The sequence below is a fragment of the Protopterus annectens genome, chromosome 7.part0 (assembly GCF_019279795.1).
Source record: "Protopterus annectens isolate FY-2018-M chromosome 7.part0, PAN1.0, whole genome shotgun sequence".
NCBI classification, from domain to species: Eukaryota; Metazoa; Chordata; order Ceratodontiformes; family Protopteridae; genus Protopterus; species Protopterus annectens.
In genome coordinates this window covers 563822052-563841683 of record NC_056739.1, presented here as the reverse complement: position 1 = coordinate 563841683, position 19632 = coordinate 563822052, and the positions used below count along the sequence as shown (strand labels likewise).

Below are 19632 nucleotides of genomic sequence, written 5' to 3'. Positions count from 1 at the left end.
ATAAATTTAATCCTTCACTGACTTGCCACAAAAAGCCATAAAACCACAGATTTTATGAGGAACAGAACAGATATGAGGCAGAAATCCAGAGTTTCACAAGGGGTTATGGGTAGGGACTTTAGGCTCTTGCCAGTTGAACCAAAAGATAAAGGTTTGAGCCTGGGTTCCTCCTCTAGCTACCAGGTATATTCACCTGGGGCATTTTACATTCACACAAAAATCAGAGACAGATGTTAAATATTGTGTTTATATGCTTAGAAAGTTGCTTGAATAACTATTTTGCATTTTATGAAGGATGCGAAGTCTGATATTATTTAGTGACTGCAATCCATTCTTCAACAATTTGGCAGGAAAAACACAATTTTATTAGGAGCAGACAAAATATTTCAGGCAAAATCAGCAGCATTCTGGTAAAATCAAAGACATTTGGGAGGTATACTGTCAAGCATGAGACCAGGAAAGAGAAAATTGGCATGCTACACACACATTAATATTCAGTACGTTTGCACTACCAATCCGTACCCATCTAGGACAACCACCACGCTTTGTGCCTTTTCTCGTCCACTGTTTTTAACCCTGTTAAATCCTTTAGTCTTGCAAAGAAATTGAAAGGTGGCAGACCGCCTGCCCAGTGGATTTTTTCATTAGTTAATTTTCTGTGCACTTTAATATGCACCTAAAGTACACCATAACTAAACACACACACGCGTACACACACCATGCTGATTAGGAGTAAATCCATCCATTCCGTTCTCACACACAACATTAATTACAGCAGGAAGCAGCTGACTAGGATTAAATTCATTCTGTACACATACTCCTTACTTGTCAGTAAAATCCGTTCTCGCAATCCTGACTCCTAAGTTACTTGTCAGTAATTAAATCCATTCCGTTCTCACACACACAATGTGCAGGAAGCATTTCTGGTTCTCGCTCACATTTGATTAAATCCATTCCGTCTCGCAATGTTAATTCCAGCAGGAAGCATTTCTGGTTCCCGCTCGCATTTGAGTTCTAGGAGCTCAAGTCCGACAGGCTGGTAGCCCTGACGGAGCTGACGTCAATGCGCATGTGATGACATCAGCTCAGTCAGCTCGAAAATTTAAAAAAAAAAGGAAAAAAATCGGAAATGAAGGGGTGCCACTCGGGAATCGTGGCACCCCTTCATTTGAACCCCCAAACTCGGTAAAAAACGAGTAATTCGGTGCTGTTGGGAGGTATGCTCAGTTCCAGTTCAGAAAATTCAAAGTCAGACAAGTTAACAGCATGTCCTGCTAAGTCTTTCTGCTTCTTGTTACAGGGCCTACCTTTGGTCTTGCCCCCAAGTCTTTCCTTTGTGGTGTTCCTTTTTGCTTGCTTCGGTCTTTCTCCCTCTGCTGCACCTATATTGGGAGCTGTAGATTTATTTTTAGATTTGTTTCCCCTAAAAGAAATTTGACTGTTCTTAGTTCTGATGTTAATGTTAGGAAAACAGTAGGAGAAAAGCCTTATTTTGTATATTGGAAAGAGAAGAACCTCAAACAACTTCTTTGCTATAAAGATTTTGATAAAAATTAAGAGTTACATAGATTTAATAAGGGTACAGTCCCCTGTTATAACTGCACCTTTTGTAAGTTCATTAACATGGAAACAGGATTTATACATCCTATAACACAAGTTAATTTTAATATGTTTGTGTATTACATTGGAAAAACTAACTAAATTCAAGGACAGAATTGCATCCCACATCTCTGATGTAAGAAGGGGGTTGAGACAAATGCACTTAGTAAGCATATCTTACATTGTGGAAATGAACATACATTTAAATTTAGGATACTGCAGAGAGTTTGCAAAAACAAGAGGGGGGGCATTGTGAATGCCACAGAGAGAGCAGAATACAAATGGATAAACTTTTTTAGATCTGATGTCTATCCAGGGATTAATAAAACTAATAGTATTAAACCAATTTTGAAATTAAGACAAGCATATGTTAGAGTATTACAGTTGTCCTGTGGAGCTTTTTAGGCAGTAATGACATTTGTTAAAGTTGACCATTGTTTTTAATGAAGTTTTTTAGTGAGCTAGGCTTAGTCAACTAGATTAATTATGTAAATTGTATAATTATATAATGTGTTTATGAAATATGTTATGTGATTGGCTGGTGTTCTATATTTATTCTGTGGTTTTAATGTACTGATTCATTCTTGAAAAAGAGTTTCAACTCAAAAGCTTGAAGTAATAAATCTTGTTTTACATGGATGGTCGTGCTGTGCCTTTTTGAACTAAAGCATATAGAAATTAAAATACTTGAACTCCAGCAGAAAAGATAGATCATTACAATTAATTAATTAATTAATTTTATATTTGTTTACTGGGAAGGTCTGACTGGGCCAGGAGCCCATTTTCAGCAGAGGCATAGGTTCATAGGTTGGTCCTAGGCTATCGGCCGTAGGCCCTATACAAGCCTAGCCATAACAATTCCCTGGCTATTTCTTCCCACAGTATTTACTTCCCTGGACCCCATGACTAGCAGGGCAACTGACATGATCCCTGGGGTGAATTTCCTATCTCCCATCCAATCATCAAGATTCCTTTTGAAGAAGGCCAAAGAGGCACTCTGCTTGACATGTATGGGCAGTCTATTCCAGAGTCTGGGGAGTCTCTGGGTCAGGAACCTATCCCTCCAGCATGTTTTGTTCATTGTGATGACAAGGTTTAGATCCCTGGAGCATGTGTCTCTGAGGGACTGGGATTTCTTTAAGTGTAGCATGTCCAACAGCTCTGGGATTTGACATGGCCTTGTACGTTAAGCAGAGATCACCTCTGAGTAGACAATATGCGTTTTTTTTAGACAGTCTGCATAGAGCATCTGCTTTAAGCATGTGATTCTATTAGTGAGGTATTTCTGCAGCCTTTCCAGTTGTTGCAGATGAATTGAGCGGTACATACCAAACGGGACATTGTATTCTATAATGGGTCTAATGAGGGATGAGTATAGTGGGACAATGACCTCCTTTTTTCTGGATGAAAAGCCCTTAGAGATGAGGTATGCCACCTAGAAGGATTTCCTGACTGTTGTGGCGATGTGGTTATCAAAGGCGAGACCTCTGTCCACCTGTGTCCCTAAGTCTCTTATCACACTTTTGGTGTTTAGTGTACTGCTACCTATGTGGTAATTCACAGGTACATGTTTTTTCCGAAAGGGGATGACTATACATTTCTTGGCATTGAGCTTGAGCCCATGGCTCTGGCACCAATCATCTGTTTCTGTAAGGCCCTTTTGTAGAATATCCACATCATTTGGAGAAAAGCTCCAGTATATTCAATAAATTTTTAAAAACACAATATATGTATGTAGTACAATAAACAAAAAAATCACTGCTTGTAGAATCCTGGATAAACGATCCTCAAAAACTATACAATAAATTTTAACAACCCTGTATGTTCACATTTAACGGTGTGACATGTTGGACATAAACAAAAATGAACCATATAATTCCTGAATGCTATTACCAAAGAAGAGTTCACAAAAAAAAATTAACAATGTCAGAAGGAGCCAAGGAAGTTGATGGAGGTCTTCAGCTCTATGGCATGTACAGAAAATTCTAGATAACTGGTAGATGGGGATAGACTTGTAGACGACAGACCAGGGGACCCATCTGAGCCACAGTCTCACTGGCAACTGGAGAGAAAAGTATTTTGTGCAAAAAATAAAATTCTTATTAATGTTAAAAGAAGTGCAGACATGTCCAGGGTGACAGGCTCTTTAGTCTCTCTGGGGGAACCATAAGGATACAACATCATCCACTTTGTATGTATGCATACTACAATGGGAAGCATCAGAAAAAGAAACAGTGATTGAAAGCGGAGATACAGATAACAGTCTGTCCTACCATATGTCCTAAGGATGTTAGACTATACTTCATTTAATATGCACCTCTGCCATAGGTGGAAGTATCTGCAATGACTATAATTAACAGGGAGAAGAGGACAGCTTTTTGTCTGACAATGTGTCCTCTAGCTGGGTCTACTAACCAATAAAAACATTTCAGAATTGAGTGAATGTTGAGGGGGGAAGAGTCTGGTAAAGAAAATATCATTATACCATCAAAATCTATTAAGAATTAGCATTAAAAAAAATAGCTACAAGAGGTAGAATAGTGGAACTGACACTGATTCAGAGGCTAACGATGGTAGTTTTGCTAGAGGAGATGTACACAGAAAGCAGTAAATCCTATGTTAGGTTTCTCGATATGAAAGCACATTTTGGTTGAAATACCAAATTGTCCTAAGAAAAATAGCTGATTCTGTGCAGGAATAGATTTTAATTTGTTTATTTTCATAATATCCAGGGATTTGAGGCTGTGCAGAAATGAAGTAAGCCCTGGCTAGTAGAACTTAAAGTCTGGTTGGAGAAGTTAGAAGTTAACTGTTTGTATATGACCACAGTAGTGACCTTTCTCATGTAAGGCGAGATGCATCGATTGCCCAGCATCAGATTAAAACCCCGGGACTCAGTGAGAGTAAGAAGAGATGATCAGAAATTGACAGTGACTAGCTCTTGATTGAAAAATGCAGATGACTCCAGCTGCCCATCTATTTTAAAAAGAAAAGTGTGTAACCTGGGGATGTGAGCAGCACGTTCATTAAACCTTGGCAGGAGAAGCTGGATGGGTTGAAATACAAAGCATCTGGAATATACACTGCTTATAATATGACTTACAATAATTAGATGAAATCAAGACATACATATTCTTCTCTTTTGATAGTGGAGGAGAAAGGGACAGAGGGATGTATTGACCTTATGTTTAGTACCACCTTAAGGAATTACCCAAATAATCATAGCATCATGCAAGGATGTCTGGAAACATTTGATTCAGTTCAAAAGTTAAAAGGTATTTTTATCTGTAAGGAGGATCAGCTAGACTGAAGTATTTAAACAAGTTGGTGAACTAGTGGACTGATTAGGGAACTTCTGATGTCTTCCTAATAGCTTTAGTCAAAGGATGAATTAGAAACTTCAAAAAACTCCAAGAAGGGATAATGGAAATCTTGGGGGCCCATGAGATATCACAGCAGCATGCAAGCATGTGTCTTAATGCGAATACTTGGATCAGAAATCAGTGTGTTTGTAAGGCATTTTGAGAGCCTCCATTGACAGTGTCAAAGGTCGCTACTATAGCCTCTTGCAGAAAGAAAGGGTGGAAATTCTTCTTTCATCTGTGACAGGCCCAATGGAGGAATCAAGATGTACTGTTCTATTTATTGTACTCCAAAGAGGAAAGCTCTTGCAAATATACTGGATTAAAAAGGAACTTGGTGTGAAGCAAGTCCTGATCACTAACAAAAAGGACAGGGACCATCTAGGGAGAAATAAATGTCTCCCTTCGTCCAGCCAAAGACTCTTAGGAGACAAGCACAGAATTCCATGTGGAACCCTAGTAGTATGGTGGAAAAAATTAACTCCATGGAGGAGGTTCCTGTGTAGACAGAACAGATCCAGGAGACTGAGGGCTAGCCGATCCACTGACCTGGAATCCCAGGCTCACCTGAATGGAAGGGAACCAGGATGAATCTGTGCAAAGGACCATAATTTAGGATGAATGTCTAAAAAGAAAGGACAAGCTTTCTTTGTCTTATTCATACATAAGTACTAAGCTAACTGCCCTTGTGAGTAATTTTAAGCTTAGCCAATTACCCCATGTAAGAAACAAACTCTGTATCTAGTGTCTGTAAGGTAAACACCTTAACCATTATAATAATCTTCAGCAAGACTCCAAGGTTAACCTGTATCCTGGACAGAAAGAAGCCCATTCTCATAGGACAAGTTCATGGAGCCACCAGAGGAAATGGTTTCTTTAAAACTTTGTGTAGATAGACCAGAATGGGGACTGGGTAGTGTGGGGGGACACTGTGGAGCCCTTTGACTAATGGCTGGCCCTGATGATAGGTATAATTGAAGTTGAAGTCAAAGAGAGGGAGACCATCAGATCTACAGGATGTCTCTGATATGGACAAATTTGCAATTGCTCAACAGCTCTAGGTCCAAAGGTACTGGATCCAAGGCTTAACCAGCTCTGTTTGCGCAACCTGTATCTTGTCACATCCTAAGCTTAGGATCCAAAAAAAAAAGGAACTACCCATCAGTGGGGAAGAAGTGGAGCTGATGCTGTACTTTCATTCTTCCTGGGTCTGGAAATGTGTTTCTGTGTGAAGGATTGCAGAGGATCAGTCCACCACAGAAATAGCAGCTTTACAAATTCTGTACTAATCAGTCAGATCCATAGATCCAGGATCTGATGATGAAGTTAGACAATCCTAAATCAGCACTAATCAGTCAGATCCAAAAAGTCAGGATCCAATGAAAAGGTTAGACAATCTGGGTTCACCACTGTCAGTTGGATCCGAAGAACCAAGATCTGATGAAAATGTTAGGCAATCCTAGTTCAGCACATCAGTTATTATCACAAGAGGAGGTTGCAAAGCTTTCTGCCTAACTAGGAATACCGTATCAGCGGATCCAGAGCATGGGAGCCAAAGAAAATGGCAGGAAAGGGAAAGTTAGATCTATCAGATCTGAATCTAGGATCCGATGAACTAGGCAGTGACTTTAAAAGCTTTGCAAAGACCAAACAGTTCAGATTCGAGGGGTATTATGATTTGATGGAGGTCCTGGGACCTTCGGATCCGAGAAACCGGATCCGAAGCTCTAGCAGAGTTCTGTTTTTGTTCATTGTTTCCTTATATATATATATATATATATATATATATATATATATATATACATATATATATATATATATATATATATATATATATATATATATATATATATATATATATGGGGTTAGAGGCCCTAACAGAACTAAAGCAATCATCTGAAAGGCCAAAAAAATCTGGACAAAACCATAAGTAATCAGGGGATGAAGGCCCCTGCTCTTTTAAACTTAAAAATTTGATAACAGTAAAAGGGTTTTGCATCAGCATGGGATTCCTAAAGTCTATGAAGTCTAAAACTCAAATGTCTGTTGTTATTTTTCCGACTTCAACTTTGAGTGATTTGCCAAGAATTGCCAGAAAACCGCAACTTTATGAGAAACAGACCAGGAATATGAGGAAAAAACCTGTGAAAATCTGTACAGTAGTGAGGTAAGCCAAAAAGCTCTCCAGCCACTTAATTCCTCAGAAAAATGACAGGAATTGCCCAGAGGAACCGTAGGGAAAGACAACTGCCCCACAGAAATGCCAAAGAATGGTCCAAAGTGTGAGGCAACAAAAAAATAAGGACACTTCAACAACAAAGCAGGAAGGCTCCTGTACGTTAGTCCAGGAACTCCAAGACTTAAATACCAAGGCTAATGATAAGCTATAAGATTAACCATCACACTAGATTAGCCATTTCAGAGTCAGTAAGCAAGAACACAAGGAAGAAATCGTGACACAAAAAAAATACTCACAGAATGAGTTGCTGGAAGGGAGGAGTTAGCAAGCAAAAAAAAGAATCAACCACATAACTGCAGACAAGAAAAAACACTCAGGCAGGGTGAAAGTGCTTGAAAACAGAAATAGAAAGACACTGTGCCTATCAAAGTGAGGGGAAGAAAAGAACAAAAAGAGAGTCTACTGGAAAGAAATAAAATAGAAAAAAAAAAATATATATATATATATATATATATATATATATATATATATATATATATATATAGGTTCCCTTCAAAACATCTAAAACCCATAACATCTAATTTCATATCAATGAGACCAGAACATCTAAAGTCCAAAACATCTAAAACCCATAACATTGAATTTCATAACATCTAACAGTACAAATCACATGAAAATAACATCCCCTCCAAATATAACGACATATAATGACACCAAACTACCAAGCACACTATTTAGTATGTTTCTGCAGGGGGGCTTGATACAGTGGGGTTAGGAAATTAACCTTTTCCCACTGTAGAGTGATCTTGGAGTTGGTATATTTAACTTATGGGTGGTGTGAGGGCAGAACCCCCCACATGGGGGGGTGCAAGGGGGCTTGTCCCCCTGCAGAAACGTAGTAAAAAGTGTGCTTGGTAGTTTGGTGTCATTATATGTGGAGGGGATGTTATTTTCTTGTGATTTGTAGTGTTAGATGTTATGAAATTCAGAGTTATGGGTTTTAGATGTTCTGGTCTCAAGTGTTATGAAATTAGATGTTATGGGTTTTAGATGTTTCAAAGTAGACCCATATATCTACACATCTCTCTCTCTTTCTATATATATATATATATATATATATATATATATATATATATATATATATATATACATGTATACATATATATATATATATATATATATATATATACACACACACACACACACACACATACACACAAACATGTGTGTGTGTGTGTGTGTAATATATATATATATATATATATATATATATATATATTGGATATAAAAAGTTTACACACCCCCTGTTAAAATGCCAGGATTTTGTGATGTAAAAAAATGAGACCACAATAAATCATTTTAAAACTTTTCCCACCTTTCATGTGACCTATAACCTGTACAACTGAATTTAAAAACAAACAAATTTGTTAGGGGAAAAATATAAAAAATAAAAAAACATACAGTAAGCTGGTTGCATAAGTGCGCACACACCCTTAAACTAATACTTTGTTGAAACACCTTTTGATTTAATTAGAGCATTCAATCTTCTTGGGTACACATCTGCCATCAATTAAAGAGACTCTGATTAACCCCAAATAAAGTTCAGGATTTTCCTGACATTTCTTAAGTTGCCTGCTACAGCAAAAGCCATGGTTCACAGAGAGATTACAAAGCATCAAAGGGATCTCATCAGTCAGGAGAAGGGTACAAACAAATTTCCACAGCAATGGATATACCATGGAACACAGTGAAGACAGTCATCAGAAAGTGGAAATAAAAAGTTTGCACACCCCCTGATAACAACAGTGGCATTGCAAAGAACTGGACATCCCTCCAAAATTGATGAAAAGTCAAGACAACTGGTCAGGGAGGCTGCCAAGAGACCTACAGCAACACCGAAGGAGCTGAAGGACTTTCTGGCAAGTACTGGTTGTGTACTACATGTGACAACAATCTTCCATATTCTCCATATGTCTGGACTATGGGGTAGGGTTGCAAGACGGAAGCCTTTTCTTACACAGAAAAACATCCAGGCCTGGCTAAAATTTGCAAAACAATACATCAAGCCCCCCAAAAGCGTGTGGGAAAATGTGTTATGGTCTGATGAGACCAGGGTTGAACTTTCTGGCCACAATTCCAAAAGGTACGTTTGATGCAAAAACAACACTTCACATCCCCACAGTGAAGCATGGTGGTGGTAGTATCATGCTTTGGGGTTGCTTTTCTTCAGCTGGAACTGGGGTTTTCGTCAAGGTGGAGGGAATTATGAACAGTTCCATATACCAGTCATTTTTGGTCCAAACCCTTCAGGCGTCTGCTAGAAAGCTGAATATGAAGAGGAATTTCACCTTTCAACATGACAATGACCCCAAGCATACATCCAGATCAACAAAAGAATGGCTTCACCCAGAAGAAAAATTAGAGTTTTGGAATGGCCCAGACCTAAATCCAATAGAAAATCTGTGGGGGTGACCCGAAGAGGGCTGTGCACAAGAGATGCCCTCGCAATCTGACAGATTTGGGGTGCTTTTGCAACACAGAGTAAGCAAATATTGCCAAGTCAAGATGTGCCATGTTGATAAGACTCCTACCCAATAAGACTGAATGCTGTAATTAAATCAAAAGATGCTTCAACAAAGTATTAGTTTAAGGGTGTGCACACTTATGCAACCAGCTTATTGTACATTTTTTATTTTTTTTTACAGTTTTTCCCTTAACGGATTTGTTTGTTTTTCAATTGAATTGTAAAGGTTATAGGATACATTAAAGGTCGGAAAAGTTTTGAAATGATTTATTGTGGTCTCATTTTTTTATATCATAAAAACCTGGCATATTAACAGGGATGTGTAAATTTTTTATATCCAATGTGTGTGTGTGTGTGTGTGTGTGTGTGTGTGTGTGTGTGTGTGTGTGTGTGTGTATATATATATATATATATATATATATATATATATATATATATATATACATATATACACATACATACATATATAATATGTATACATATATATAAAATAAATCTTTCTTATTGCTTGAGGTAAGAGAATCGTCCATCTTATCCCATTGGAGGCAAACAAGTTCTTAGGAGTTAGAGATGGGGTGGTGCATTATGGGAAGATGAAAGAACTCAAAATATGGATATGAAGTCTTGAAAATGCAGCTGAGTAGGATCTGAGGATTGGATCTGTAACCCATGAAAAGGACATTATATCAGTATTTTAACAGGAGAAGAAGCACTAACATCCTGGATGAAAATGGTGGTAGTTGTAATACCTAAAGAGGGTAAAGATCAGTGAGATCCAGTTTCATACAGGCCCATTTCAATTCTAAACCACGATTATAACGTGTTTATGTCTATAGTGGCTAACAAAATAGCTAAGATGATGGTAAAACTGATAGATATGGATCTGTGTGGTTTTGTAGAGGGGAGGCAAACATTTGACAACATTAACAGAACTATGATGATCAAGAGAGAAGCAGAATTTAAGAAAATATCCCTGTTGGTGGGTATTGATGCAGAGAAACCATTTGAGTAAGCTGGGAGTTTATGAGCAGGGCAACAGAAGCTTTTGCATTACCCATTAAAATCTAAGGTTAATTATGATGATATATGAGGGATCAGAAGCAACAATTAAAGTGGATGGGTTCCTCTCTGATAATTTCTGTTTGAACAGAGGAACCGGAGGTGTCCTCTTTCCCCTTTGTTATCTGCATTATATTTAGAACCAGTGGCAAAGAAAATAAAGGACTCAGAAATTCAATGATATAATTGGTATGGCCGTCAAAAAAAAGCTGTCTCTACTCACAGAAGATATTATTTGATACCTGATAAAATCAGAAAAGGACATTTCAGTGTTGTGGAACATTTTGAAACAGTTTCAAGTCTTTTCATGATACAAAGTTATTGAAGATAAAACGAATGCTATAGCTGTAAATGATGTTCCCACACACAAAATAAGGACATGATAAAATAAGTATTTAGGAGTATGGATTAAAAAGAATTCTGGTGTGGGAGCTAAGGATATGTGGGAAGAGACAAAGATAATACAAAAACTGACAAACTGGAAGCTCTGTTTTATGGGTATGGATAGCAAAATACAAGCACTGAACATGTTTTCAGTTCCCTTAGTTTTATACACAAGTCAGGCACATTTTTATCAACAGGAGAAGTTGTGGATAGCAATTAATTATGAGCTGAAGGATTTTATCTGGGAGGTGAAGATGGCAATAGTCAAGTGGGATAAGTTGATTCTTCCTATGGAACAAGGCTGTTTAGGGTTACCCAATTTGAAGGGGTGCTCAGAGCTACACATTTAAGGCATACACAAGCTGAAAGTAATAATTCAAAGTGGAAAGGAATGATGCCAAAAAAAGAAACAAGACTGGGATTTTTAATGCAAATCCTTGAGAACAAGAATCATCCAGAATATTATATTCATTAAGTAGAAGAAAATATTCTAAGAGCTAAGCCAACACGGGAACAGAGAAAAGAGATTCTGACGATCAGGATGACTGCAATTAGGGATGCAGATAATAGGCAAGAGAGGATGGAATTTATTGGCGAAAACTGGCAAAAGAACCAAGGTATTGCGAGCAAATAAATAGTGTGGGAAAGGTAATAGAATGGAAAGAGGCCAAGAATTTATTTGGACTGCAGGCTACATTTTGCATTCCTATCAAGGTGTGATATCAGAGTACAGGCAAGAGAAATAAATAGGGGACTCCTAAGCAAAAGACCAGCACTGGTAGACATTTTAGTAGAACCTAGAACAGAAGCTGCTGTTAAAAACGAATAATTAGTAGATAATACAAAATATAGCATGATAACTATAAGAATCAATCGGAGGAGGTTAGAAAGGATTGGGAAGAGGGACTGGATAAACAATTCACAAATAAACAATGGGGGGGATATATGTACTTCTCCCAAATATGGAACAACGTTTAGAAGATTTAGAATCTTTGCTTGGAAGTGTTTACATAGGTATTTTTACATCCCAAGTAGACACCAAAGAATTTTTCCTCAGGCAGATAGCAAATGTTGAAGGAGTGAATGGGGAAGAAAGAAGTAAATACACATTTTCTGGGAGTGTAATGAGTTGGCAGACTTTAAAAATTCCCTGCAGACTATCAGCAATAGTGGGTGAGCAAACTGGTATAACTAAGGAAATTACTTTTTGAGCTATGACACAGAATGGCCTTTCTGAGTCTAATTATGGTGGCTGCTGAAAAACAATTACTAGAGAATGGAAATCAAAGTCTAAACATACTGTACTATAAGTAGTAACTATGGTAACAGAGATGCAAATAACTGGAAATGGGCTCTTTAGATAAGGGTAACAGCAAATTACACAGAAAAAAATGGAAATTATGAAAACAATACATGCGGAGAAGGAATGAAGTTTAAAAGAAGGCAGGATTTGAATGAGTTAAGTAATGTTTTACTGACCGTGACTGGATAGAAAATTATGGCAATATGGTTTGGTTTCATTTATATAAATGTATGATTGCCTATGCCATAAGTGATAATTTAATAAAGATGTTTCTTGTTTAAAAAAATACAAAGGGGACAACCATTAGTTCCCATAAAAACACATCATTTATCCTGGCAACAATTTGAGAAAAGAAATTATCTCCCATGGAGGTTACAAAGATGAGATTTCCTCAGGATAAGTGAATTTTGTTTGAGAATCTGTAGAAAATGAAGCCCTGTTTCTGTCAATGTTAGACTCATATGCCTTGTCTTCAACAGGGATATTTCAGCTTACCTGCTTAACAGGCACTAAAGGCTGTGTAACAGGACTAATATTTTCTTTGATAAGGTAAGAAAATCATCTTTACTTACAGATACTGTGTTTTTAGGTGAACAATGTTTAACCTTTTGTTTTTCTTCTTATCAGGTATTTTCTGTGACTGACTAGGAGAGGAATTTCTGTGACTGACTAGCAGAGGAACCTGTGTCCCTTCAAGAGGTCCCTTCCCTTCGACACATTCAGTAAGATCCCCATTGAGGTTCTGTCTCCCAGTAAAGATGGTTCTTTCATACTCAGACCAGAGATTATAACAGCTGAAAAGGACATATCTTACCCACGGACTATGGTGGCAAAAGGACTACACCAGAGGATGCTGGAGAAGTAAGCGAGTGGTCTGAGGAATAACAAGCAGCCACTGCAGGTTCACCCACCATCAGCTAAAGCACAGACTGAGCTTGCACAGTCAGGAAGGGCTCTCAGATATGTTGTTTTTTTTTTCTTTCGAGGAAATGCGGAAGTCAGACCAGCAAGAATAGGGTAAGTATCCATGATGTGACTGAGAAGGATGCATCAGGTGTGGTTAGGATCTCTGGAACAAGTTGTTCAGAAGGTACATTGTCAAAACACTACACAAGCAGCACACTTACTCTTAACCATAAAGACAAAGTCCACAAAACAAAGTAATGCATATACAGTACACTAAAAGCCTGCCAGAAACCCCTTAGAAATAAAATTTGTCTGAAAGAATAAATGACAAACAAGTTGTCACAGTGTGAATACAAGCACCACAAGCCCTTTCATCATCCATAAACAAATGAAACACTGTTCCACGCTTAAACGTTTATAAAAAATGAAATATTTTATGTATGGAAGGGATCAACAAATGGGAGTTATCTGCCATTAGGAAGATGAAAGACTGGCTGCTTCTTTTATGAAGTCTCTCAGTAGCTTCTTCATGAATTGACAAGAAATACTGAAGATTGTTAACTCTGACTGCTGATTTTCCCTCCTCATGTGCTGACCAATCAGCAGTGGAAGTGAGGGAGTGACCAAGAGCTTTTGGAAACTGGTTGGTTGTTGTGTCTTGTAGCAGTGGGAATGATGAACATCAGCAGCAATATTTGGATCTGTTGGTACACAGCATTCTAAATTTGTGTGGTAAAATGTATTTTCTCTGTCTACCTCAGGATGACCACGTCCACTGGAATTAACAGTACTACAGATTGGCAAAAGGAAAATGTGTGACACCATCATTATGCACACTCACTTGTACTCTTGTCTGAGATGGGAGACAGCAATATACTAGTTGACAATCGAGGAGATCCATGAACACAGGTGTCATCCGGACCTGGATGTAAACCATGCCCCAGCACCACTTGTCACAGCAAACAACTCTCACCCTCCACTGGCAGGACACCTCATTTCAGACTTCATGTAGGTCACACTCCCAAATGTCAGACACCATACAGGTGGGGGGTGGACCTCAAGGCCCAGTGCAACCACCCAGCAATGTTGCTGCAAATAAAGTCAAAGGGGTGCCTCAACATATCAGGGGAGTAAACTGTGTACAGTACTGAAGACGCTCCATCTCAATGGACTCCATCTCTGCATAAGGTCATGGTCAAATATTGGGAATTCCATCTCACCACAGAGAGAAACAATATATAACATACAATCCTCACCACTTGTAGAAGCCCTCCATCTCAGACTCCCATGATAATTCCCAACCACCCACTGTTGATGCAGATAACTATACATCACTGTGTCCTTAATCACTTTTGTACATAACAACAATAACCCCCACCCCCACAACCCAGTGTGGTAAATGTGGGAATATCTGATGCACAGTCTGGCTGAAAAATGCAGTGTCCAACACAATCTGATGTGCACTGTGCTTGCCTCATGTCTGAAAGTGCTTGTCAGAGCCCATACATTTAGATTAGATATTACCACCTTGCTTTCTCTGCTGTACACTGTGCCCCTTGCTGTCTGGGGAGTTGTTCTATAGCTAGCTGCTGCCGCTGTTCTACCACAATGATATCAGATAATGGTGCTGATTCATCTCTGGTGCTACCCATGAATGTGCACAACCCAACTGTACCAATATACCACTAAACTGCTACTAGTTAGGCTAGAATTTTGACTTTCACAACCTGTCTAAATAATTAAAATGTCAACATAAAAAAAACAGTTATCACTAGCTTTATGAGTTTTAGTATCAAAAAAACTTTTATCCTGAAAAATAAAACCAAGTCTTCCTCCTTTTCACACTATGTTGTGAATTTTAAAGGTCAGTACTATTAATGAGACTGCTTAGAAGTTGTGAGGTTTTCATACCAGCATCCTAGAGCTGCCATATCTGTATTTACACCATCATACTATGGAGTACGCAGCATGACAGGAAGATTTTGAGGCTGTGTCACTTCCATACTGGAGTCTCCCAGACAATCAAGGCAGTGGAAGTGGGCTTTGGGCAGGCTGAATATATCATCATATATTTTGTTTGGGTCTATATTATTTCCTCAAAGAGGCGTTCCATCGAGCGCCTCTTCATCGACCCTAAAACTGCGAAATTTCAAAATATCGAACCTCCACATAAGTGATTTCTTTCCCTTGGAAAGAAATTGCTTGCCCTACAAACACCAACAAATAACCACAAACACTACAAAGAGGGGGGCTTCGTCCCCCACAACCCCCCTAACTAAATATACCAACTCGGAGATTGCACTACAGAGGGGAAAACGGCAAACTGATGAGGATGGCCAAGCAATTTCTTTCCCAAGGAAAGAAATTGCTTATGTGGACGTTCAATGTTTTCAAATTCCCCGGTTTCAAGTTCGATGAAGAGGCATTCGATAGAACGCATCTTCAAGGAAATAATAGGAACCCTTTTGTTTTTGGTTTCTATATGTGCATTGTTATGTTGCAGTTTCACATGCTCTGTGAGTCCCATACAGGTGACAAAAGCTACAGCAGGTATACAATATCAACTGCAACAAAGTGAGTACATATAGTAGAGGTCAGATTACTACCTATAACCATAGTTAATATGTAGCTATGTAGTTTCAAATTAGCACAGTGTCAACACTTGCCATCTAGATGGCCTTGTGAAATTTATGGAGGAAATAGAAATCCAGCTGGCATGTCATCCATATATGTGAATCATGCAAACAGCTTAGGTGCTGTGCAAGTACATCTATTAAGATTCCTCTTATGTCACTCTCTTCCTGCCAGTTCACAGTAAGGTAGTCCTTCCTATTCATAAAATTTTGCGACTGCAGCCAGGCAGGACCTTTATAGCTACACATGGAAATCTTTGACACTTACTACCTCAAGGAGATGAGCAATGTTACAGTTTCATAGGTTCAAAGTTGTATTTTAAGCTAATGACCACTGGGGCCTTTATAAACCTAGCCAAACATCCCAATATAGGTGTAGGATCAAGTCGATGGAGAAGGCATGCATGGTGCTAGCCCTCTTCTACGGTGTGCTAGGAAACCATATATGATCCTCCACATGTAGAAGTTCGAGCATTACAGCAGTCCTCAGACAGCCCTGGAGCCAACATGGAAAAAGATGTACATATTTGGTTTCCACAGTTAGGGGAAGGGCTCAAATTCCATTTGATTCCATATATGGCAGACACATTCCAACCAAGAACTCTACAGTCCTTCAAACTCTAAAATTATCTATACTCTCTTGAAAAAGTGCAACTGTGCTAACTCAACCACTGTTGATAAGTTGTACTTTGGCATTGGATGGCATCATGTGTATACCAGCAGGACTGGCACTGATGAGGGCTACAGTATGCTGCTGCTACTGCTGTGACCGTGTGCTAAGTGCAATGGCAAACTCTTTAGCATGCTCTGCCCTTTTATAGTCAGGTGCAAACAGCTGTTCAACTTCTTATATAAAAGTCTATCAGTCAGAGCACTGGTCACTTTGCATACATTTTAAAATTACTAACACCTCGTTTTTACTACCTTGTTTCATTTTTATGCCATTATGGAGTCATTTACATATATCTTCTACTGCACATTTGGGCTCACTGCACTAGATGCACACATGGAACTGTGAATCGGTATTGCACAGCACCTATCAACATTTTGTCAGTTCTGATGCAAGTGAGTACTATACAGTTTGTCTACGATTCCTGATCAGGAATTTCCATGTATAAGGTTATCAGCACTTAGGGCATCCTCTGGACTCCCATTGAATGCTTAGATTATTTTTACTACAGGGCTGATTCACTAGTTTGGGTCCCAATTCTAAATATGTGTTTTTCTCATAGGTACTGCCTTATATGATGTTCCTGCATGTTTGTTAGCTTCATTATCCAAAATGATGACCATGTCGCTTGGGTGTGAATGCCCATATTTTGATCTATAAAGCAATTACTTTAAGCCAACATTCATATTCTCTCAGGTGGCATCTACTAATCTGAACAACAATAAATGTAATCAGTTTTTTTTTGTAAAACCTCTGCTATTATGTGGGAACATTACCAACAACCTACTGTTTTGCACAAGCAAGCTTTGTTTAGTGCTGGCTAGTTTTAGACTGGTCAGTCATTATTTTTACAATCTACTCAGTAATTCTTCACAATCCTCTAAAAATGCAGGTCATGAAATCTGCATTTTATTCAATATCTTAAATTATGGCTGCAAGGTGGGAGGTTGGCATAATGGTTAAGGTGTTTGCCTTAAAAACACAAGGTGCAGGTTTGATTCTCACATTGGGTAACTGCCTAGGCTTAAAAAAATTCCTACAAGGGCAATCAGCCTAGTACTAAACTATGAACCTAAGATAATATAGTAAGCCAAGAACACAATTCTGTATCATATACATACATAATAATGTTGTGCTGTTTCTACTAACTAGCTAGACTCCTCATTTTAGAGAATACATTACCATTTATTGCCAACACAAATAAAAGGTAAAACTCTCTCTCTCTCACCTACTTACTCACTCACTGCTCTTTAATGCTAGAAGCAGCATTCATTTATTCAAGGATTTAAAGTTTGGCACTTACCTTTTTTCACAGGAGAGGTGAACTGCAGAACCACTTGTTGTGACTTTGTTGGGATACTCAGTTATTCCATTTGTGAAGCTTGGAAAAGGACCACAGTCATGAGCTATGGGAAGGTAAAAATAGATGCATTAACTCATGTCATGTTATGAACTACATCTTAAACAGAACAAATCTTTTTCTTAGCTTTTTTAATAGTCACATATGACAAATCTAAAGATAACACATTTTTCAGGCATGTCTTGAGATAAAAATTATTGCAAACAGTAAATAAAGCAAGGGCAATATGAAAAATTACACAAGATAGAATCAGCTACCATATGAGCTGGTAGTCATGGAAAAGGACAAATAATGACGGACGATACTGACATGCCAAATTATCCTGTCCCTTTTCTGTGCTATGGATAAACTGCAGATCCCTATTAGTCAAAAGCGTAATATTCTTTTTTTTATGTCAGCTGCCATATCAGTTGCATCACATTTGTCCTTTGCAATCCTGAACTCAGTTGCATTTCGGCTGTACTTCTTCCATAAAGGCTTCCTATCAGAGGCATGTCAGTCATAACTTGCGTACCTCTCAACTGTACAGATTTTTGCAGGATGCCCATATTTCTGCATCATATTTTTGGTTTGTTTTCATAAAACTGTGGTTTTCTAGCAAATTAGTAGCAAATCATTAAAGAATGAAGTTAGAAAATAATGACAGACATTTGAGTTTCAGGCTTCATATTCTTCAGCAAATTCATGCTAATGCAAAATCTGTTATTCTATCAACTTTCTAAGTTTGTAAGAGCAATATTAAAAAAATTGTCCCTATTTTTGGGCCTTTCTCCCACTTTTATTTATGGCTTTGTCCAGATTTCTTGCTCAAGCAGGTTGAGAGATATGGTCATAAGTGAGAGTCCCATAACTACAAAAAAATAAGTACATGTCTGCCAAATAACTACTGACATGCCCATTATTAGAAATATTATAATTAATAATTGGAGAATAATCCTGGGCAATAAGGATATGGCAGATATTTTAGGTAACAATCCATTTTTTTATATATAAAAAGTCATCCAATGGTAAACCATTAGATGAGAAACCAAAAAATTTGAAGAGAGTATAGGATTTGTGACTGACACCTTTAAATGCGGCAAATGTAAGTACTGACATTTTGTAGGAAATAGTTCCAGCATTTACTGTGAAACTACTGACAAGTTCATAGTTGCAAAAGAAAGAGTTAGTTGGTATCTACTTCTCTGAAGTGCAGGCTAACACAGAAGGTCTTTGTCTAACAAAGTTCGCAGATTACTGCAAACTAGGAGCCATAATCAAAACTCCTAACAATGTGGACATCCTACAAAAGGGCCTCACTGAGACAGATGTCTGGTGTCAAAGCCATGGCCTCAAACTTAATGCCAAAAAGTGCATTGTCATCCCTTTTGGTAAAAACTCTGAACCCATGAACTACCAAATAGGCAGTAGTCTACTTAACACCGAAAGTGTGATAAGAGACTTTGGGACACAGGTGGACAGTAGTCTCTCCTTTAATAATCACATCACCACAGTAGTCAGGAAATCCTTCTACGTGGCACACCGCATCACAAAAGGTTTCTCATCCAGGAAAAAGAGGTCACTGTTCTCTACTCATCACTCATTAGACCCATTATACAGTACAACGCCTCTTTTGGTATGTACCTCACAAGACATCTACAGCAACTGGAAAGG

The 19632-nt window shown here is 38.2% G+C and overlaps 1 protein-coding gene across 1 annotated transcript in view; it reads right to left on the bottom strand.

Moving 5' to 3' along the window:
• The window catches only part of LOC122806055 (membrane cofactor protein-like), a 1194338-nt gene that overhangs the window by 812515 nt on the left and 362191 nt on the right, over nt 1–19632 (bottom strand). Inside the window, exon 2 of the mRNA XM_044076296.1 lies at nt 17923–18025. Within this exon, the coding sequence (XP_043932231.1) occupies nt 17923–18025 (103 nt within the window). The remainder of the gene's footprint in view (nt 1–17922; nt 18026–19632) is intronic.